At 42.5% G+C, this 22,827-nt stretch overlaps 1 protein-coding gene across 5 annotated transcripts in view; it reads right to left on the reverse strand.

Annotated features, from left to right (window-relative positions):
• PRRC2B (proline rich coiled-coil 2B) overlaps positions 1-22,827 on the reverse strand; it is a 69,466-nt gene that overhangs the window by 40,999 nt on the left and 5,640 nt on the right. For 4 of the 5 annotated variants that reach the window (XM_054007735.1, XM_054007733.1, XM_054007731.1 and 1 more), the window contains exons 2-10: positions 9,921-10,088; positions 7,818-7,995; positions 7,308-7,410; positions 6,364-6,436; positions 3,041-3,184; positions 2,094-2,335; positions 1,474-1,595; positions 808-950; positions 55-145 (exon numbers count right to left, since the gene is read on the reverse strand). In XM_054007735.1, the coding sequence (XP_053863710.1) occupies positions 55-145; positions 808-950; positions 1,474-1,595; positions 2,094-2,335; positions 3,041-3,184; positions 6,364-6,436; positions 7,308-7,410; positions 7,818-7,995; positions 9,921-10,035 (1,211 nt within the window). In that variant the 5' untranslated portion in view covers positions 10,036-10,088. The remainder of the gene's footprint in view (positions 1-54; positions 146-807; positions 951-1,473; positions 1,596-2,093; positions 2,336-3,040; positions 3,185-6,363; positions 6,437-7,307; positions 7,411-7,817; positions 7,996-9,920; positions 10,089-22,827) is intronic. The other variant, XM_054007732.1, reaches the window with a different exon arrangement.

Here is a 22,827-nt window from a genome sequence, read left to right on the forward strand (position 1 = left end):
GAAACCAAAGGTATGAACACAACACCAATGGAATCTCAGACAGACACCTCTTACCATTTCTGTCTTCCGTCTTTAAGAGCTTCTTCCTCTTCCTCATCCTCGCTAAACTTCAGTTTCTCGGAGTAATCCACTTCGTCATGTATGCCTATGGTGGCGGGAGTGAAGAAAGGATACATCAAAGGAAAGAAAGAGGGCCCTATAACAAACTGAAAAGCATCTTGATCTGCACCACTCTATAGGCATAAACCAGACACAACTTAGAAAAACTGAGTGTCCAAGCACAGCGCTATCATTAGGACTATCGAAAACAAGCAGTGTAGGTCTTGACCACACATCTCAATCGCAGGCAGATTTCAGAAGACTGGTAGCATGCATTACAGACAGGGAGGACGAAAACGAAGATGAAGCATCCTGTGCCCGAGATCATACATAGCTAGACTTCAGCTGCATGCACTGAGACGATGGGACGCTCAGGATTTGCGGCTAACTTTGACTCAATCTCTTCCCAGAAGGGAAGATCAGCTCCAGCGGTTCCCTTTCTGCCACATGGTGTTATCAAGCTTATGAATCCTCAGATCCAGTTCCTTGAGTACAGCATGATGGGAGGACCTGAACGATCTATTGTACCATCATTTACACCACCACCAGCTGCCATGTTGCATAGAACACCCTCCTCTTTTGTGTGGAGGGCAGTGGAGCATGGGAATGAATAGGGTCTTTCTTTGGGATGGCAGGGTTAGCAGTTCATTCTCTTCACTCCCTGGGTAGTTACCGCTTGCTTGAAGCAAGAAGATAATGGCACTTTACCTGCCCAACCATCATCTGCATCAGTGTCGAGTTCATCCAGCTCCTTCAGGTTTTCTGCGTTGATAATGGTGGGCCGGGGAGCCCGCTCTCCTTGCTGCCGAACTGGACGAGTTGGGCGAGATACCCCAGGTCTATTCTCTTTTCTATATGGTGAGACAAAAAGATATTGCTGCAAACACCAGTTAAGAGAGAAGGATGGAAAGCGCAGGGAATCTATATGCCTGCAATTTATAACAATGCACCAGTTTAAGCTACATTGTGTCTCTCATGCTTACGCAGCAAACCTACAAACAACTGTTATTGCCCTTTAAATCCTCCCTCATCTCCCCCTCATTGTTTATTATAGAGCCTCCAATAGCCCCTCCTGGATGCCTATAGGTCACAGACACCATCCTTATGACCTAGGACTGGACAGGATTTCTTTTGAGGTTCTTCTGTTCCTTGAACAAAGTGCAGGACTCGCTCATCTTCTGGAAGCTCAGCTTCCTGCCTCTGTAACACTCCCTGACCCTGCTGCAGAGGAAGCAAAACACCGAGGCTTTAAATGAAGCCAGGCATACAGCTTTATCCACCAGGCTGGCTCATTTCATAAGATTCTTGCATAAGATAAGGAACTTATCCTATATTAATTTTCCTCTGCAAGTGAGTCAGTTCTGGAGGCCTTACCCATCTTGGTCATTCATCTGGTATTGTCTGAAAGGGACACGGGGCTCAAGCCGAAGCTGAGGAAGGGGGAAAGACCCACGGTCCAGTGATCCAGGGACCTCAGATGACTGTTGTGGACACATCTGAAACAGAACAACGATAAACATACTGGTTTTTCTTTGCCAAAAAAAATATATTTATTAATATTACAAGGGCATTTTAGGGCTGGGGTTCGGAAGGGAGGGAGAACATTTCAGATTTATCTGATTGGTAGGCATGGTGTCATCTTGGACACCATCCTTTCCCATGCCAGTTGAGAGGTAATGAGGCTTTTCAGCGGGCGCAGGCATTTCTTTCTGAATGGAGGGGATCAGTGTTGCACTTATGTTGGCTATTGAGGACAAATGTCAGAGAAATCTACAAGATGGGAATGGCAAGACAAATAAGGGAAGAGATCTCAGCCGGCCCAGAGCAATACCTGGGAGGGGAGGATCTGGAAATTTGGTGCCTCTGCTAGAAGAATCAGACATAACATTTTTCCCCCTCACACACTATTAATTTCTTTGAGTGGGAACGGTGACACCCTACAATCAGGGAGAAACGGACGCGCGCACACAGCTCGTGGGAGCAGAGGGACTTACAAAAGCAGGTAGCATGTCATGGTACGTAGGCGGATGGTACGCATTTCCCATGAACTGCGAAGCCCCTTTACGGATAGGCTGAGCCGGGCGGAGAGAGGGCTCCTTAGGATCGCTGGCACTCGCTGAGGAGGGGGCTCCATCTCCTGTGCTAGAGGTCTTGCTGCCCGGCTCAGGAGGGGAGGCGGTCAGAGATGTGGCAGAGGTAATGTTCCTCCCACCGCCCTCCCTCCAACTGGTGACATCTGAAAATGAAATAATACATGTGTGAGTGTGTGGGGGGAGGGCACATGTCGAAGGTCATCAAGCAAAGAGTTTCCAGGCTCAGAATAACCTGGTGGCTTCGTAATTAAAGTCAAAGGAGAGAAAGACCAAATCAAGGAACAATGGAAAATTTACAGACATTTCATAGAAGAGACTAATAGCATCAACTGTTACTAAGGAATTGCTGCAGCAGTGAGTGTGCAAGCTTACGCATGCAGCTAGCCGTCAGTGAGCCCAAATACTGACCTACACCATCTCTGCTATCCCAAGAGTGGGTATTTCCTATCAAAAGTACTGCTACAGTTAAGTGATAGTTTGCGCTACGGACAAATGTTCATTAGGGAACAGAACTGATACAATATTTCATTTGCGTCCCACTGCCCAACATAACCTTCTTCCCTCACACAAAGGGCAATTTTTAAGTAATTATTAGGCAGATGACAGTAAATATTTAGCTGCCTGTCCTGCAGAACTCAAGTGCCCAATTTCAGCCCCAAGATTCTGTCGTTATTTGCGGAGACAAGCAGACCATGGAGGCTTGTAGGAGTGACAGACAACACGGGAGAGGAAGCATTCGAAACTACTGCAGACTGGCCTGAGGGCCATTTCTCCACTTTTTTTAAAAATGATCTGAAGGGTTGTGGCTGGCTGGCTGGCAGGAAAGCAATATGCTGCCATTTACTTACTCTGGGGGCGGAGGCTTGGTCCTGGCCCATACGACAGATCTAAGGCGCCCTTTTCTTTGCCAACCTTGTCCTGCTCGCCAGCTGCTTTCAGCGTCGGAAATTCCTCGGGAGAGAAGGATAACAGTCGGCTTGAGGCCCTTGAACCTGTTGAAGAAATAAGAGCACAACACAGATAAGACAAGGCTGCTCCGTCCTGCAACAGCCCTGCCTTGTTTGTAATCATCCAGGAACCATAGGACAAAATTTTTTCTCGAGAAAAATCTCAGTTTCTAGCACAAACACAAATTATTGCCTGCCTCAGCATTTGCTAACTAGTTATTGACATGCCTGGCTGTGGCTAACATGACAACACACGTCCATACTGAAGTACCTAGCCACTACTAATGCATGGGTTTCATTTAAATTCCTGTGTTCAACAAAACTAATTAAAGTTCTGCAGCTCCCTGATTGTTTTTGTACAATATGTTCATTCACACTGAACTGGAAATGAAAATTCAGGAAGCTCACTTCAGAAATGCTATGAAGCACTAAACATTTATATTCAGATTCCTCCAACTTTTATTTGTCCACTGCAGAATTATGTTGTTATGCTCCCTGCAATGTTCTCTGTGAGAAGTTATAAATAAGCATCAAGTGTTACACTGTGGTACATATACTGCCTTCCTTTATAGCATTAAGATACAGATCACTGACCAAATCTGCCCAGGTTCAGTTATTCTTACTGGAGAGTTACCCTGCTGAGTCTCTAGCGATCATAAAATGCAACTCTAAGGTGGCTTTTTGTTTGTTATAACGATCCCATGATGAGTAGAAAGCAGTGAACCGCAATTCATCCTAAACCCATTCGCAAGATTACACTGTGTAGAAGAAAACTGCCAGCATTACAACCGTACACAATATTAAAGAACACTTCATCAGAAAGTCATTTTGTAACTAACACACAGAAATCCTGAGCCTGTTGAGTCGTGTGTGCTTTGTTTTGATAACTGTTTCCTTGCACTAAAGGGGCATTGTCCAAATAAAAAGTCCATTTCAAAACTGTATGTTACACACCCCACCTGTGTTTATTAAACACACCTGAAGATCTTTGCCATTTCTGCTCTGAAAAGTGAAGCAAAATTGGCCTATTTAGTCAGTTTCACTTTCTGGAACTCATACATTAAGTCAGTGCTGTTGTGTTCAGGTTTCCAATAAGGGAGAGGATTAGTCAACTAAAAAAAAAACCAAAAATCAAAAACAAAAAAACAACCAATAAAAAAAAGCCAAAACAAAATCTACCCTACCATTTTCTTTACAATTTCTTTAAAAATTAGTTTAAATTAAAATATTTCTATCGCTTTCGGTAAAAGCATAAAAAACATTTACAGACTAGCAAAATTTAGAGCATAACCTATTTTAACAGTGTCCCTTTAAATTCTGGAAAGACGGTTTTAAAAAATGTTACTTTGTAACATGTTCATAGATGCTGTTTCACAGCATAGGATTTTGCATGGTCAAAATCGTGGTTCTTCATCCCATAGTTGAAAATTGTTTCCAGTTAAAAAAGTTAGTACTATATGTAGCATTTCCAAACAAACATTTGGCAAAAGTTATCAGTCTTAAAATGTAAGAACTCCTTGCCTGAGGAGGTTGTGAAGGCTAGGACTATAACAGGGTTTAAAAGAGAACTAGATAAATTCATGGAGGTTAAGTCCATTAATGGCTATTAGCCAGGATGGGTAAGGAATGGTGTGTCCCATGCCTCTGTTTGTCAGAGGGTGGAGATGGATGGCAGGAGAGAGATCACTTGATCATTACCTGTTAGGTTCACTCCCTCTGGGGCACCTGGCCTTGGCCACTGTCGGCAGACAGGATACTGGGCTGGATGGACCTTTGGTCTGACCCAGTATGGCCATTCTTATGTTCTTAAAATGTATGAGATGGGTCACATCTCAAACATTTATAGTACCAAAGTTCCCAACTGTACTGCATTATTGCACTGATCTGTCTGAATAGTGAGAATTCTAATAGCATGAACAGCGAAGGTTAACTAGCATCTTTCAAGACAGATTTACATTATGACTCGGCAAAAGGGGGCAGGGGGGAGAGCAAACTTTTCCCAAACAGATAATGCTGCACAACAGAAGGATTGTGTGTGTGCCAGTATCAACGGCATGGAGCCTAATTCCCCAGCATGCACTGCTCTGGGGTAAGTGCAATGCAGTGTAAACATCCTTCCCTGAAGATTCCTTTGGACAGGAAATACATACAGTTTCAGCATTCACATCCCAATTGATAACTCAAATACCGTATTACAGTACAGCAGATTTACAAAATTCTCCCCTTTCCCCCATCGCTTCAACAAAAATGACATCTTTAAGGAAGACACAATAACTAAAAAAAATGAGCAAATGGGCAAAGATCTCAATCCTTGCTGTTAATACTGGAAACTGTTGCTTTAACTAGACTGTAAATGCAATTGCTCAAAGCAGTTGCAGAACAGGTGCAGAGGACAAGATGACCTAATAAGTCTTTGGAGCCTGATTTCTCTGATTCAATTATCCTCTAATTAAGCTCTTCTTAGCCCTGCACGTAGCTCTTTCCTCAGGTTTAAGTACTGTATCTTAACAATGGCCTGATCTATACTGAGTTCTCAAAGCACATTAGCACTTTCTTAGAGGGCAATGTTTGACCACAGTTCTCTAGGAGATGCTAATTTGGCCCACAGATTTAAAACCTACCCTAGATGGGGTCCATATGGCAACAATCTCAGAGAAAGCAGCAATTAAAAAAAAAAAAAAAAAAAGATACAAAGGTTAAATATGTATTTGTGCTGGTAGTCACCTCAGGCAAGTGTAAGCTTCTGCTTTGATGATTGAGCTTTGAGACAGCTTTCATAAGCTTGTTACATCTCGTTTTGCATTCTAAATCTATTTCATTCTTTAGACACTCTGCAATTTTATTTGAAGAGCTAGTGGCTCCTGGTCTGTTAAAAGCTCAGTGCCACAGGCCTACTGATATTCTTTCTGAGCCTTAAATACCAATATTCATGGCAACTAGAACCTACATCTCGTATAAAAACAGCCATATTCCCAATCAGCCAGATCGCAATTTAAGGAGTTAATTTTTCTGCTCAAAATGTTACCTTGGTTTCAGGCTCCTCAGTCAAGCCGAAGCCATTAACAGCATAGACAGTAATGACCTCATTGTAGTTATACTAGTGCAAGTTTAACTATGTCTAGACAAGACTTTAGACTGGGAGTGCATCATGGAAGAGAGCTCATCATGTGTGTTTATAAAGCAGTGTGCACGTACATTGCTCCATTATTCATAATCATACTCACCACCTTCTTGTCCTGCTGGCTTTCCATTCAGCTGTGCCCATGACTTTGGCCCACCTGGCACTGAATTTGTACTCTGCAAAAAGAAAAAGACCCTCGTGAAAGTTCCTCACCTTCTGGGTGAAAGTAAAACAAGACAATGCCATCGTGGTCAGATCACTGTATAATCCAGATGCTACTGGATCCTGCTAGTGCCCCAATCCTCCAACTGAGATCGCCACCTCCTCGCTCTGCACCTCCCCCATTCCAATCTATCCAAAATGCTGCAGTTAAAATCCTCTTCCTCGCTCGGACCCTGACTTCTCCTGCTTTGGATACTTTCACTGGCTTCCCTGTCTATTTCCTCTGCCTGTTCTCAGTCTGTTCCTCTGCCACAGTCTCCCTTCTCTGCCACTTTTCCCACACATTCTTCCACTCAATTTTCAGCCTTCTTCTACGCCACATCTTATGCTTGGAAGACTTTCACTCTCTGTCATACACCCAACAACCTCCCTTCTTCTGCCCTGACTTTCCAAAAATCTCACAGGTTTGGAATTTTCAGCTACAGTAGAAGCTTAAATTCTGCAGCTTATAGAGGGGTTAGGTCTGAACGTTCACTGGCGGGGGAAACATCTCACTTGTTAGGGGATTTTTCAGGCCCTGACACTCGCTGTTTGTCACGCGCAACCAAATCACTTCTTATCAAGTGAAACCTTTGGCTAGAAGTAGCAACTGGATCTGATGTCACCCAACTACCTTTAAATGAGAACCAAAATAAAGTGCCTTAACAAATGCAAATCAAGTTCCTTATATTTCAGCCATTTTCCCTAGGTTTCAGCTGAACTCTTCCTATAGATTTGATAATTTAACAGCAGCAGAACATTCCAGAGATCAATGATCGGTCAATCTTTAGGCTGCATGGGCCCGGGGAAAACTGAGTAGCAGTCGTCAGCGCCACTTGCACCTACCTCTTGACTGATTGGCTGTGTCGGCTTCTGTAAATTGGAGACAGATTTCTGCAAACCCTGCTGCGGCAGCGACTCCTGCGGCTGTGCAGCCGTCGCACTGGAACTGGGAAAGGACAACAGGGCAACTGAGATTAGGTGGGGTAAAGGAGACAATCAACTCTAGCAATACAGTGACCCCTCATATGAAGCTTGTGCACTGGCTCAGTACTGATTCAGAGTGCTTCCTGCTGAGAGGAATGAAAAGAGAGGTTGGATCTTTAGAGCCATCAAAATCTGTGGATATCTGCTTTCTATTCGCAGACTATGTTTGCAGATCGGACTCAGAGACAAATTTTGTATACAGGCAGGGTTCTATGGATCTAGTAATCCAACAGTATTCTTAAATCTACATGGTAACCAATCCCACCTGGGGAGAAGTCACTAGTAAAGCCCAAAGAGAATGCTCAGCATGACTGAGTATAATTTCTGTTTCTTGTTTGAGAGGGTTTACATAAGAATTGCTCCACTTGCCTCTTTTGGTCTGGCTGATCCTGCTTGTTTGCCCATCCTGTACCGTCCTTGGGTACTATAATGATGTTGGGGTCGTTTCCTTTGTTCTCAGACTTCAAGCTTGGCAAGTTTGCAGGAGGTGGCATGCGCCGGGCAGCAGCAACTTTCCCAAGACTCTGTAAGCCATGTCTAGGAATAACTGGTGACAGGGACAGCAGGTCACTAAGGGCTAGATTCTCCTCATTTACCTCAGTTATATGCCTTACCCCTCAAATAGTCCCATTTGTTTCAATGGGACAAATAGGAGTAAGATACTACTTAATGAAAGTAAGGGTGGCAAAATCTGACCCTAACCTGCAGAATCACACTGCAACAGCAATGCTAATATGCACTTCTATAACATTAGTACTTCATATTTATACAGACTCTCTCCTCCAAAAGAACCACTGCAATGCTGTCACCTCTGTGGTGGACTGACAATCAGCTGGCACATAACCCAAACACAACAGTGACAAGACAGGAGATATTGGCCAAGGACAGAGGCAAAAACCTTCCTCTTATGGAAAGTGTCCTGGGATTGTTAGTAACTATGCAGATCAGACAAGGCCGTGGGTTTTTATTTAAAGCTCTAGCCCAAAGCCTCATCTAGAAAACCACATAAAACATCAAGTTTATCTTCTCCAGCAGGAAGAAGGGCTCAGTTAACTTTGCTGGGACTGAACCTGTCTCTCTGTTGGATCTCACAGTGCTTTCCAAACAGGGCATTACGTCTCATCACCTATAATCGCGTAGGTAAATAGAATTATCATCTCCATTTCAGAGCTAAGTAAAGGCACAGAGGAGTTGAGTGGCTTGTCCAAGGCCACACATCTGTAGCCCTAGAAATAGAAGCCTGCAGTCCTGGATCCAAGTCCCCTCTGCTCTAACCACTAGACCTAGTTTACTAAATTGAGATAAAATCTTCCTTCTGTCTACTCTTCCATCCCACACTGAGTTTAGAATAAACCCAGCCTATTAGTTTCAGTTTTCTGACCTCAGTATCCCCACTTCTGGTAAATTTTCACAGCAGAGTTCACCTGGGCTCCTAACCCAGCTCCAATCCACACACAAAAATCTCTGGCCAGAGTTTAGTTTGCTTTACATCCTGGCTAGCTGCCCTGGGGCGTAGACTAAAACCTGAGTGAGGCTTTTAATCGAACTGGTAACAAGTTCACTTTGCAGTGAGGACACAGGTTAAACCGCTTGAGTGCCGATAGTCCTCCAATGCCTTCCAACAATTCCCCCATGTGCCCAAAGAACCAACAAGTTCTCCCACAACTAATTGGGAAAGAACCATAAAAATATAGGACTGGATGAGACCCTGAAAGGTCATCTAGTCCAGTCCCCTGTGCTCAGGCAGGATTAAGAATACCCAGACCATCCTTGACAGGTGTTTGTCTAACCTGTTCTTAAAAACCTCCAATGACAGGGATTCCACAACTTCCCTGGGTAAACTATTCCAGTATTTAACCATCCTTAGGAGTTTGAAAGTTTTTCCTAATATCCAATTTAAATCTCCCTTGCTGCATATTAAGCCAATTATTTCTTGTCCTACCTTCAGGGGACATGAAGAGCAATTTATCACCATCCTCTTTATAACAGCCCTTAACGTATGTGAAGATCATCATCAGGTCCCCCTTCAGTCTTCTTTACTCAAGACTCAACAGGCCCAGATTTTTTTCAAAGCTTTCCTCATAGGTCAGGTTTTCTATATCTTTTATCATTTTTGTTGCTCTCCTCTGGACTCTCCCTCTTTGTTCACATCTTTTTTAAAGAGTGGACAAAACTGGACAAAATACACCACCTGAGGCCTGACCAGCGCTGAGCAGAGCGGGACAATTGCCTCCTGTATCTTACATGCAACCATCAGAGTGCAGCTTACTGTAGCAAAGCGCCATGGGATATATCCTCAGAAGTCCTAGCGACATACACAGGTGAGTGTAGCGCCAGTGGGGACATATTAACTCAAGTTTGGTTTTGTAGTGTGGCTGCTCACACGCAGGTGCCAATCAACTGAGTTAACACTGCAGTAAAGACATACCCTGCAAGAGAAACCTTAACTAGCTTGTCTCTGACATTACTTACCTGTAGTTCTGATAGCTTCTATTGACTTTCCTTTATACTTATCAAACAGGCTGAGAGTCGAGTACTTGCTTTTCCCATCCTTTCCCTTGGTTATTTGCCCCAAACGATCGGACATTGCGATGAAATGTCATCTAGTAAGGAAATTTCTGTGCGCCGCTTCTGATCTGCCTTTTAATGAGAGAGAGAGTCGGGGAAATAGCATCAAACCAATTATTTATCCTTTGATAAGTGAACGTACAAAATATCCTACATGACAGTAGCTAGGACTCAGTGGGGAAACAAGATAAACTCTGACACTTTAACCTCTCACTTTACAGTTACTCCTGGGGGAATTCTGCGCCAGTGCGCAATGCAGAATTTTGAAGAAATGAACGTTGTAAGCGCAGAATTTCCTTTTTCCCCACAGAAATGGGCTGCTGGGGGGGAGGGAGAGGGAGCTAGAGGGTTCCTGGCAGCTGCAGTTCCCAGCATGCTCTGGGGGAAGGAGAGGGCAGCGCACAGGAAACTCTATGCAGGCCTGGGATTGAGCATCAGGCTGTTTCTCCTTCTGGATCCCTGGGGTGGGGGGGAAGGGGTTTGTCTCGGGAAGGGTGGGCCCCGTGGTTGGGCTCTAGGGAGGAGGGGGTTCGGGTGTATTGGCTGGGGGGGACCCTGTAGGTGGCTCGGGGGGGGGGGGGGGTTGTGGGTGTCTGTCCCTCCCCCCCCCTCCCACAAGCTGGGCTCAGGGGGTGGGGAAGGTGGCAGAGAAACAGGAACTGGGTTGTCATAGGGGGTTCTTTAACTCTCTGCTCCTGGGGGAATTTGTGTGTGTGTGTCTGTATTGTTACAGACATACTTGGGGACAGGTACTTTGAACTAAATTACCAAAATAATTGAAACTGGCATGATTATGTAGTGTTATTTTGACAACTAAAATTTCAGAATTTTAAAATATTGTGCACAGCATTTTAAATGTTTTGGCGCAGAATGCCCCCAGGAGTATACAGTGCAAGCTTCTGGGATTCAAGAGAATTTATTACAAAAAGATACCAGTTGAACATCACTGAAAGGACATGAGGAATAAGCAACATAACTGGAAGTTCAAATAATTGATAGCTTTTATGGAAGATTTAAAAAACTCTATAAGCAACACTAAGTACATTCAAGTTCATGAAATTTTTTGAAATAGGGGATTTTTACATCAAAATAAACACACTAGTAATTATTAAGATAAAGATACACAACTCCAGGAACACACTTTTCCTACAATGCACATGTGACCAATGACCACGCCTTGACAATGTACCTTCATTTATTTAAACAGTCACATTCTGAAAGAGATTAACTACGATTGGTAGGAGAACATGGGAGGACACAATCAGGAGTGAAGCCCTCCCTTAAAAATGAAATCTACTACTTCAGAAGTGTCCTATGTATCAGAACTAGTAAAGAAAACCAACGAAAAAGTAAGACAAGGTGGGTGAGGTAATATCTTTTATTGGACCAACTTCTATTGGTGAGAGAGAGGAGCTTTCAACAGAAGTTGGTCCAATAAAAGATATTTCTCTCTGCATTTGAAATATCGTTTTAGCTGAGTCAGAATCAAAATATAAGAGAGGGAAAAGGTTCATTAAATCAAGTCTATCGTTTGCCAGGGAAAGATGTCGTACCCAGAAAGCCAGCCTAATGGATGTTAGTGATGTTGTCAGACTAATTTTAGGCCGCAAATTGAGGTTTTGCAAAAAGAAACAGATTTTGAAAAGTTAGGCTAGACACGTAGGTTTAATAAAATGTAAGATCAATGAAGTAACCTTTAAACCCGACACTAAAACTAAGTCAAATATCTAGTGAAAACAGGCTTGGTTTCTTTTCTGTTGGATTTAAATGTTCCTCTACAGTGTCTGGAACCTTAATGTTACAGCTTTGTTATAGTGCATGAGAGACAAAAAGTGAAAATTATTAGAGACTGCTGATTTGACAGAAATATACTAGGTTACATTGTCCAGGCTGAGTTCAGAGTGCAAATTAAACAAATAGCATCAATTATGGAAAGTAAATATATAATTTTAATATTTTGTTCTAATAATCTAAAGTCTCAACAAAGAAAATGCAATTTTTATAATGTGCTTTCAGAGCTGACAGAATAATTGATAAGTTGTCATTTTATATGCATTTTAAAGAGTCAAAACCCATTTCTAGTGAGCCATTTTTATATCAGTCCCAGGTGTCTGAGTATCTCCTTCCTTGCCAGCAGATGGAGACAGGGGAATTTGAAGAGGTGCCAAGCTATGGTAATCTTAAATTGATTCTTCCAAAGCAATAATTGCCACTAAAAACTAGTTAATTACAATTTGGAACCAAAACACAAAACATAACAAATCTGGCAAACAACAACTCAGGTGGAAGACTGGGCTAGTATGGAAAAGCTGATGATAAGCACAGCTATTGGATAAAAATGTTAACTTTCTCATTATTGTAGCCGGGTTGGTCCCAGGATATTAGAGAGACAAGGCGGGGGAAATAATCTCTAGTTCTGAAAGAGACTAGCCTCTGACCACAAGCAACAACTTCCACTAGTAATCCCTTATCAAACATGATTTCCAGGTAAGAGGATAAATTCACCACATATTATATACAAAATAAGCATAGGCCACACATGTTGGACACAACCAGTTTGATACTGTGCTGCCATCTGCATCCAGGCTAGCAAAGCATATCTAATAGCAGCAGTCAGGAAGAAAATTTGTGACCAATAAAACGCATTCGGGGCTGAATGACCGCGCTGCCAGGTTTAAATCCTGGACTGGAGCTTTGGATTCAGCATGCTTAGTCTCAAGAAGGCGAGAAGAATTTGGTACCACTCAAAACAACAGCTTCCACTGGCTGATCAAGGAATAATGACATGCTCTGACAGGAGTCCCATGCAGTCCTCACAGACAGACTGATGGGGCTGCAATGTGGGGCCTTGCAGAGACAATGCGGCTTAAAGACAATCTTGGGACACATTCTCCTTTGGCATAACAGGCACATCTTTGGCACCTTCTCTGTCTCAATATTTTCTCAGACGTTCATCTTTTGCCAAAGAAAACAATGGTCCCTCCCTTATTTGCACACTATATTATTAGTAGGACGGGCATGAAAGAGGAAAGGAGAATTATGTCCTGATTACTGTGGAGGGCAATATGGTGCTGGACTGAGGACAATTTTTCTGTTTGCTCTGGCAAAGCTGTAGGGAGCCCTATGACTAGAGTAGAATAAGAGGTGATGCTGTACATCAGGACTGTGATGCACTGGCAATCCTTTGTGGGACCCCGGGACTGTTTTAGCAGGTGTGTTGGAGATCAGGATTGAGGTGTATTAAACCAGAACCCTTTGAGGTGGAAGTCTGCTAAACACCTGTCCACTCTGCTGTTTAGGTATCAATCCTTCACTTCAACAAGAGTAATAACTTTTCTCAAACCCATTTAGAATTTTAAAATAGTGGGGGGGAGGGGGAGAGAATGTTAGCTGGTTTGGGAGTTGGCTGCTTAACAGAAAAACCCTGCATTCCTGAAAGATATCAGGGTAGAGCTGCCAAAGAGAAACCCTAGCAACAAGTTATGTAACTGAGTCTTAGCTGCCTCTTGATCACATCTCGTATCATTAAAAAGGATGAAGGAGGAATAAACAACCACTTCAAAGCAGAGAACTTGGGCACGCTAGGAAAAGCCTGTTGTCAAGCCTTATGGAGCAACCACAGTCAGAATCTGGACAAGTGACATTTACAGAATACTTTGTACTTACTGTAACGACTTTCAGCTGAGATCTCAAACCAACCTTTGCAAAGTGCTAAGTATCATTAACCCTGTTTTCCAGAAAAGAAAATAGGGGCCCAGAGAGGTGAAGGGTCTTAGCGCACTGTGTTATCTTGGTTAATAGCAGAACTGGAATCAGAATCCCATTCTCCTGACATCCAGACCTTTGCTGTAACCACTGACCACACTGCCTCCCCTCTTACTGTAATTGACCCTGCTACAGGACAGCTGCTGATCTGAACAAAACTGACGGGCATTCCAGCTAAGACTGAAGATAAAACACCGACCCTCAGACCTCGAAGTCTGTGCAAAGGCCATCAAAAGTCAGTATTTTCCCCACCTACCCTGCTAAATTCTTCTCCTGGTTCTCCTGGCTTCTCCAGCCAGCTGGGTCCTCTGCTGTACTTTGGAAAGAGTGCACCTGCCTGGAACTCCAAAAGCTACCTTGAGACAACTGTATTTTCCCGTCAGACAGCCAGACCTGGGATCCAGACGGGCATCTTAAAAGATTTCCCAGCCTGGTGACTCCCATATAAAATCCAAACACATGAAGAAATGAATTACCCTCCTGTATGGTTATTAAAACACATACTGCAGCCAGCTGGCACCTGCTGATTGCAACACCTGAAAGCTGGCGGCCTGACTGTAGCCCTTTTCTTTGGCCTCTGCTTGGGGCCATTAACGCAGGATACAGCAATTACAATGAACTCAAGATCTCAAAACACCCAAATTTCTCTACTCTAATATTTAATCTTGGGGGGGGGGGAGGGAGGGAAGCCATTTTATTGGATGGTCTTGCTCAAAAAGACTATGGAAGCCAATTAAATAACTATATCTGTGTTATATCCCTTTCCTTTATCCTATCCTGTCTGTTCTGTCTATTTAAATCACAAGATCTTTGGGGCAGGGGCTGTCTATTAGTGTATTTATACAATGGCTAGCACAGTGGGACCCTGTTTTTGCTTGGATCCTATGCACTTCTATAATACAAATAAGAAGTGATAATAATAGACTACAAAATCCCAGTGTCACAGCAGAAACAGAATACTCTGCTAGATGTCTGTCTAAATCAGGTTTCAGAGAGGTAGCCGTGTTAGTCTGTATCAGCAAAAAAAACGAGGAGTCCTTGTGGCACTTTAGAGACAAACAAATTTATTTGGGCATAAGCTTTCATGGGCTAGAACCCACTTCATCAGATGCATGGAGTGGAAAATAGAGGAGCAGGTATAAATACATGAAAAGATGTGAGTTGCCTTACTAAGTGTGAGGTCAGTCTAACACAGGAATCTCAAACTCAAATGACCACAAGGGCCACATCACTGACACACACACCTCGCTGCCCCCGGCCCCACCCCCACTCCATCCCTTCCATGAGGCCCCACCTCGTCCTCTCTCTTCCAACCCTTCCCCAAAGTCCCCACCCCAACTCCGCCCCCTCCTTGCCCCTATTCCAACCCCTACCTCAAATCCCCGGCCCTGCCCTGCCTCTTCTCCACCTCTTCCCCTGAGTATGCAGCTCCCTGCTCCTCCCTCCTGGAAAGCACCACCAAACAGTTGTTTGCAGCGGGAAGTGCCTGGAGGTAGGCAGAGGAGCAGGAACGCGGCACACTCGGGGGGGGAGGGGAAATGGGGGGGCGGCAGGTATGGGGATGTTATGATTCCTGATGTCAGATTTGTGTCCATTTATTCTTTTGCGTAGAGATTGTCCGGTTTGGCCAATGTACATGGCAGAGGGGCATTGCTGGCACATGATGGCATATATCACATTGGTATGTGAACATTTGGAGCCACAAATGCCAGAGGAGCAGGCGTAAGTTCCCCACCTTCCAAGGGGTGGTGGGGCTCAAGCTTCCGGCATCAGACCTGGGGTGGTGGGCGTCAGGCTCCGCGCAGGGAATCAGGCTTCAGGCTCCAGTCCCAGGGTCTTCCCGCCCACCCCCACCCCATCACCCCTGACCCCCACTGCCTCCCTACCCACCTCTCCATGCACAGCTTAATTTGTCCCCTGGCTTCCCGGGGCTGCGTAAGTCTGCTGTGAAAAGTGATATTTGTATGTTTGTTAATATCACTTTTCACTGCCTCCCAGCTAACTAGTAAGTCTGCTATGAAAAGTGATACATACAAATATCAGTTTTCACAGCAGCAGCCTTACTAGCTAGCAAGTCTAAAAAAAAAAAGGGGGGGGGGGGGCAAAAAAAAGCAAAAGAAACAACAAAAAGACAAGAATGTGCAAAGCACCTTATTTTGTTTCTATTGTTTAGGTCCAGTAAAGAATAGAAACAACTGTACATTATTTTTATTATTGTGTCTGCAAAAAACCCTACATAAATAAATTACCATGACTTGGATGTGCATATTTGTTTTTCCTGAAGTTAAATAAATATTTTAGGACAAATTGTCAAAGTGGGCACTAACAAGAGTTAGTGGTCGCACTCCGAGGCCACCAAAAAATTTCTTGTGGGAACCCCTGTTCTAAACTATGTATAATCACACAGGAAAAGGACCTGGACATCAGGACACTTCAACGAAGACTCTGGTTGGTTTATAGCATTGGTCATAAAACCTAACAAAATGTTAGGATGCATAAGGAATGGGATAGAGAATAATACTGGAAACATTACAATGCCATCAATGCCATTATATATCTCAACTGTACGACCTGACTTGAAATACTGCCTGCAATACTGGTCACCATAGCTCAAAAAGGATATTGCAGAAATTGAGGCGGGTTAAAAATGACAAGTAAAAATGACTAAGGCCTGGTCTACACCGGGGGGGGCAGAAATCGATCTAAGTTATGCAACTTCAGCTACGTGAATAACGTAGCTGAAGTCGACGTACTTAGATCGACTTACCGTGGTGTCTTCACCGTGGTGAGTCGACTGCTGCTACTCCCCCGTTAACTGTGCCTGCACCTCTCACGGTGGTGGAGTACAGGAGTCGACGGGAGAACGCTCAGGGGTCAATTTATCATGTCTAGACTAGACATGATAAATCGATCCCCGCTGGCTCGATCACTGCCCACTGATCCAGCTGGTAGTGTAGATATACCCTTAGAGGCATGGAGGGAATTCTGTATGATGAGTGATTGAAAAGACTGGGACTGTTCAATTCAGAGAGGAGATAGGATAGAGGTATACAAAATAAACAGTACAGAAAAGGTAAATAAGGTGCTCCTAATTACCCTCTCTCATAACATCAGCGCCTTGGGACAACCAACGAAACTCAAAAGCAACTAACTGAAAACCGATAAAAGGAAATACCTTTATACACAATGCATACTTAACTTTGGAATTCATTGCCATGAAATAATAAAGCTAATAGATTAGTGGGATTAAAAAAGGATAGACACTGATATTGTTAATGAGGACATTCATAACAACATCTGTTTTGTTTGGGGTTTTTTTGTTTGTACAAAAGCAGCATGTAAATCCTCATGTTTCATGACAACTGAGTGCATCAGGAACAAAACTCCCTTATGACCAAATGACTTCATAGTTGGTCACCATGGGATTTCTTGCACCTTCCTCTGAAGCATCCATTACTGGCCACTGTCTCAAACCTGTGACTGAGAAGAGAAGTCTGGGTGCATGGCTTCACAGCCCACCTTCCACCTGAGTAATAAAGGGTCACTTGTGCAGACTGAAGAGTCTGGCAGTGGAGCATGCCTGTATCTATGCAAAAAAGCACAGCAGGTCCATTAGTAACCTCTGTGGCTCCTGCTTCTCCACAAGGAGTAGATAAACAGTGTTATACACGGGAAGGCCCTGGCCTCCAGGAATTGAGGGCTAAGATGAAGAGGAAAAGCTAGGTAAATCCAGCCTGTGAATTGGTGTGCAGCTCATGCAGAGAAAGAGATCCATACAAGATCCTGGGTTCATACAGCTGAGAGAGATATTTCAAGGTCCATCCTTCCTTCCCTGAGAGCAATCCATCAGTCAGGAACTCAGGTTATGGTACACTATTGAGCATATGCCAGCATAGTGCTGTAGTGTAGATGGAGCGTACACCAAGAGAAGGAGTTCTCCAAGTATAAGAACATCACTTCCCCATACAATGTTAACTACACCAACAGAAGCCCTCTTAGGCACTGGGAGCTTTGTCTACATAGCTAGGTTTCTAAGGGGTGTGTTTTTTCCCCCACACACCCAGGCCGGTACAAAAGTGCAGACCTGGACCAGCCTTCAGTTTTGTGGGGAAAAAGAACTAGTCTCCTGCACTAAGAATTTCATGCTTTAAGGAATGAACTAGTTATCCGAGTGTCAGGAAAGGGGGACGCCTGCCCTCTAATTTCAGTTAGGCAGATGCATTACAGGGGTTTCACATTACTCTGAAGCATCAGGAATTGGCTACTGCTGGAGGCGGGATGTCTGATAAGATGGACCAATTTAGCAGCATCTGCAAATGTCAGTAGCTTCTGACAAATCTTATTCACATAACAAACATTACTAGGCTAGAAGCTGTGACTTCCTGAAACCACTTGATCAGTGCAAGTTAGCCAGGCCCAAATGGAAACAAATGCAACAAGCACACATTTCACATTTCATACTTCAGAAGCCAAACCTCAAAAGGTCACAGCAGCTCAGTCAAGTGAGAACCACCTGTGACTTCCACAAGTCAAACCTATCACCTCTCTTTCTTTTGTACCTGGGGAAGTGACCTCGGGTTTTGGAAGCTGTCTTTAAAGCACAAAGAAGAGGAGTGTTATTTAAGTGCAAATGTTTACACTTAAAATTGTATATATGCTCTGAGCTCTCCCAAAGCGAACACCTGGAGGATTCAGCACATGTACTACTATATTTTCTAAAAGTCACCTTCCATCTTGCCCTGCTGAAATTCCTGTGAGAGCTGAACACCCAGAGAAGAGCTCATGGAGATGCAACATCCTCACTCCCTCAGCACCAAAAGAACAGGACTTCTCATGATTAAACAAATTAAAACCAAACTGAGCACCTCCTGTATTTATATGCTTCTCCCACACAACCTATTAGGATGGACTCACCGTACTTTAACCCCAGACTTCACATGGGCTACAGAATATTTTTAATTAAGTATTTAGGTATTTGAACATTTCAATAACAAACAATATTTAGCTCTTATTGGGATCTCAAGTGATGTACAGAGGAGGGTTAGTATCATTATCCCTATTTTACAGCTAGGGAAACTCAGGCACAGAGGGAAGTGTTGTGTGATCTTGGGCAAGTCACTTCAGTGGCAGAAGGAAGAGTTCAGGTCTCCTGATTCTCACTCCGGGGCCCCTTTCAAAGGACCTTAAACACTTATAGTTTTATAAATAACAACACACTAACTGTTCACTACTGAAGCCTCAGAAGCATGGGAACTATTGGGTAGGAAAGAAAAGTAGAAAAATCCATGAAGGAGCAATGGTTGTAAAGAAAAACTGAAGAGGAGAGAAAAACTGACATGGTAGTTCTGTTGTGTATCTGACAATAATGTCCTTCAGAAGAGAATTACACTGTATGAAAATCTAAAATAGAGACAATGGGCCAAAGCCAGCTACTCTTCCCCATGCAAGTAGCTCACTGAAGGCAGCAGGAGTGCTCCCATAACTACAAGTGAGCATGAACTGATCTCAAGTTATAACAGGTGCACAACTGCTCAGGTTGTTACACCTATCAGCAACTCAGAGTCACAGTGATTTCCACGACTGACCAGTCAACTTTAAAAATTCAATAATTTAAGCTAATAAATTCTTGCAATGTGCCACATGGAGCCCACGTATTTCCTTCTACTTGAAAATCATTATAGAGAGAGTCTAGCCAGCCAAGTAACCCAGGTGCTTTACGATAAAACTGATCTACTTAAGTAACTAAATACACAAAACAACATCTCCAGCATCAAAATACAAATAAATACCATGCACTAGCTAAAGCCCTATGGAGGCCTTGAATGTAGCATCCATGATATTCATTTGTATGTGCACTGTGTCACCTTGGTGATCTTGATACACGCTGAAAACCAGAGGTACGAGGTATAGTCTGTAAGTACTGAAATATAATTGAGGTGGATGGGAAAAGAGGAAGCATTCATTTAACCTAGGGAAGGGCATGTTTTGAAGACAGACAAGCCACACTCCGATAATTGCACTTACAGCATAAAGAGAGAAATAAAACCAATATAATGAGATTCCAGAACTGTCACTCTGAGGCCTAGAATGTCTTAAGTCAATGTGAAGTGATGGAAACAGCTACAAGCAAGGTTGACAGCTCTTTTTGTTCAGAATAGTTTAAGTCCAAATTTTAAGTTCTCAGCTCCCCCCACCCAACTTTATGAATTACTACACCCATGGGACAGTACAACTTTTAGCTAGTAGTAAGCTAATAAAACACAACTCTTGATGAGTCTTTCAGTAGATGACAAGCCTGGAAATTTATTGTGTATGACACTAGCACACATAGGGGTTAGGACAAATGGGAAAGGGATCATTAGAGGCCACACAAAATCAATTTGTTTCCTCTGCACACAACTGAGGTAGGATTTTGGAAGTCCATGTCAAGAATATGACCCACCACACCTATAGACCAAAGAGCTCAGCTTCACAAGATTTGGATATTAGGTAGCCTATACCTCTCCACCCCCTCAGGATGTGTCTCCTGACTACACTGAATTAGTTTACACTCTGGTTATCTTCACAACCATAATGACTAAAGACAAAAAAATAGTTTCAAATCCACAGAGATTAAAGGCCAAGTCCTCACCACAATATATACAAGGGAAAGTTTCTTACTTGCCATTGCTGAGTGGATTTGTCAAGCCCTGTTGATTTGAATATAAAATCTTCTCCACAGGAAATGGTGAGAGTCCCATTGCCTGCCACCTTTAGAACTAGACAGGACAAAGTACTAGTACGTGTACTGTAAGGAACAATACTGCACTGGCAAGGAGATGAATAAATCATTCTCTATTTCAACTTTTTCTGGTTTCCCACATTCATCAAATCTGTTGAAACAGTTGGGTCAAACTACAAATAAAATTCACAGCAATTCAGGCAAGTCTGTAGTTCAAATACTACAGTATCTGAGATGTAAGTTCCTAAAAAAGTATTTCCAATCCTTTCCCTTTAAAAAAAAATACCATTATAATACCGTATTTCACCCCACTGTTGGTTTACATGTAGCCAGTTATTCAAAACACTTGGTTGCACTGGATATGCACATTGAGGTCCATGGGAAATTAGAGCAGGGCAGATTGATTTAAATTAGCGAGATTTAAATCGTCAAGTAAGAAACCTCAATTTCAATCACTGGTTTTGTGTTTTGAATTTGTACTTTCAGTTATTTTCCTGAAGAAAGGTGGATTCTCATTGGCTGGTAACCATTAAAACATATTGATTTGCAATTATAGCCTTCATGCTAAATTTGGTGCTGCTTTTTGCTAACCAACAGAACATGTTATATTTATATATATTTATGTAAGCAACCATATAGCTTAACTTACATTTATTCAGATTCTTAATTTTTAGATATTTTTATATAGTTAGAAAATGGTGAATGATGCATTTCTTATTTACTAAATGATGATTAACAACATATATTTTAAAAGCATTTATTTATTTGTTTTTATTAACTAAAAGTACATTAAATGGGATGGATATAACAAAAAATAGTTTATCAAAAGTTTACCAAAATATGTTTTGTATTTAAAACTAATTTATTAAACAAAGGAAGTATTATTGGTAATTAGCGAACTAAACTGATTATCTCTGGTCACCACGTCACCAGGGGTCACCCAATGAAATTAATAGCAGGTTTAAAACACACAAAAGGAAGTACGCAATGCACAGCCAACCTGTGGAACTTTTTGTCAGGGGATGTTGTGAAGGCCAAAACTGTAATGGGGTTTGAAAAGAATTATGTAAGTTCATGGAGGACAGGTCCATCAATGGCTATTGGCCAAGTTGGTCAGGGATGCAACCCCATGCTCTGGGTGTCCCCAATCTTTGACTGTCTGAAGTTTGGAGTGGATGACAGGAGATGGATCACTTAACGATCGCCTGTTATATTCATTCCCTCTGAAGCACCTCGCACTGGCCATTGTTGGAAGACAGGACACTGGGCTAGCTGGACCACTGGTCTGACCCAGTATGGCCATTTTTATGTTCATGTCCTTCAAGATTTTAGAACTAGTAGATCTCATCCTTTCATGCCTAGTTTTTATTCGTAGTTGGAAGAGAAAACAAACTTATTTTCTTTTTCAGCTCCCAGTTTCTCAACTTTGAATGAATTAGACATTGAGCTGAACTAGTTACATAAACTGAAATTAATCAATTATTCTCTCTGCACCTCCAGAAGAGGCTACTGCTGTCAAAGGCTGGTTTAGCACTTCAACAAACTCTCTGTTCCGGGTACTTAACCAGTGACTTCTTCCACCAGTTCAGTGGTTTGACTTTCTTTAAAATTTGGCAGCAAACATGTACTACTTAATACTTTTGTTTAATTTAAATTATGTTAGTAGATTATAATAAAGTAAAGCCTTAACAAAAGTTGTCCATTTCAAATTTAATTTTAAATTTCAACTTTATTTTTTAAACTTGAAAAATATATTTAAAATAAACTAATTTAAATTAAAAAAAAATAAATAAAAATTAATCACTGATTTTTTTTTTTATCAACCATGAATTAGAGAAAGTGCTTAATAGGGAAAGGGCAACAGATACAAGGAAGTGAGGTTTTTACCCACGAAAACTGATGCCCAAATAAATCTGTTAGTCTTTAAGGTGCCACCAGACTCCTTGTTGTTTTCATATTATAGTGTGAGTAGCACTTTTAACATGCTTGGAATAATTAAAAGCTCTGCTTAGGTCTTCTGAAAAGCAGCTGTGTTCTGTATGCAGGACATTTGGACTGAGCACTGCGGGATAGGAAGTGAGAAACATCTCACCCATATATTCATACTTCTCATTTACATAGCCTTTTCATGTGTGGATTTACAAAACACTTTACAAAGGCGGGTAACCATCCTATCAACTTTACAGATAGGAAAACAGAGGATCTAAGTGACTTGCCGACTGTGGATTAGTGGCAAAGCCAGGAACAAAACCCATGTCTCTTGACTCCTGGTGTACCTCTCTCTACTGTCTTACACTGCCTTCCTGAATGTTGTAGGACGGCCTG

The sequence above is a fragment of the Malaclemys terrapin genome, chromosome 17 (genome assembly GCF_027887155.1).
Source record: "Malaclemys terrapin pileata isolate rMalTer1 chromosome 17, rMalTer1.hap1, whole genome shotgun sequence".
Classification (NCBI taxonomy): domain Eukaryota; kingdom Metazoa; phylum Chordata; order Testudines; family Emydidae; genus Malaclemys; species Malaclemys terrapin.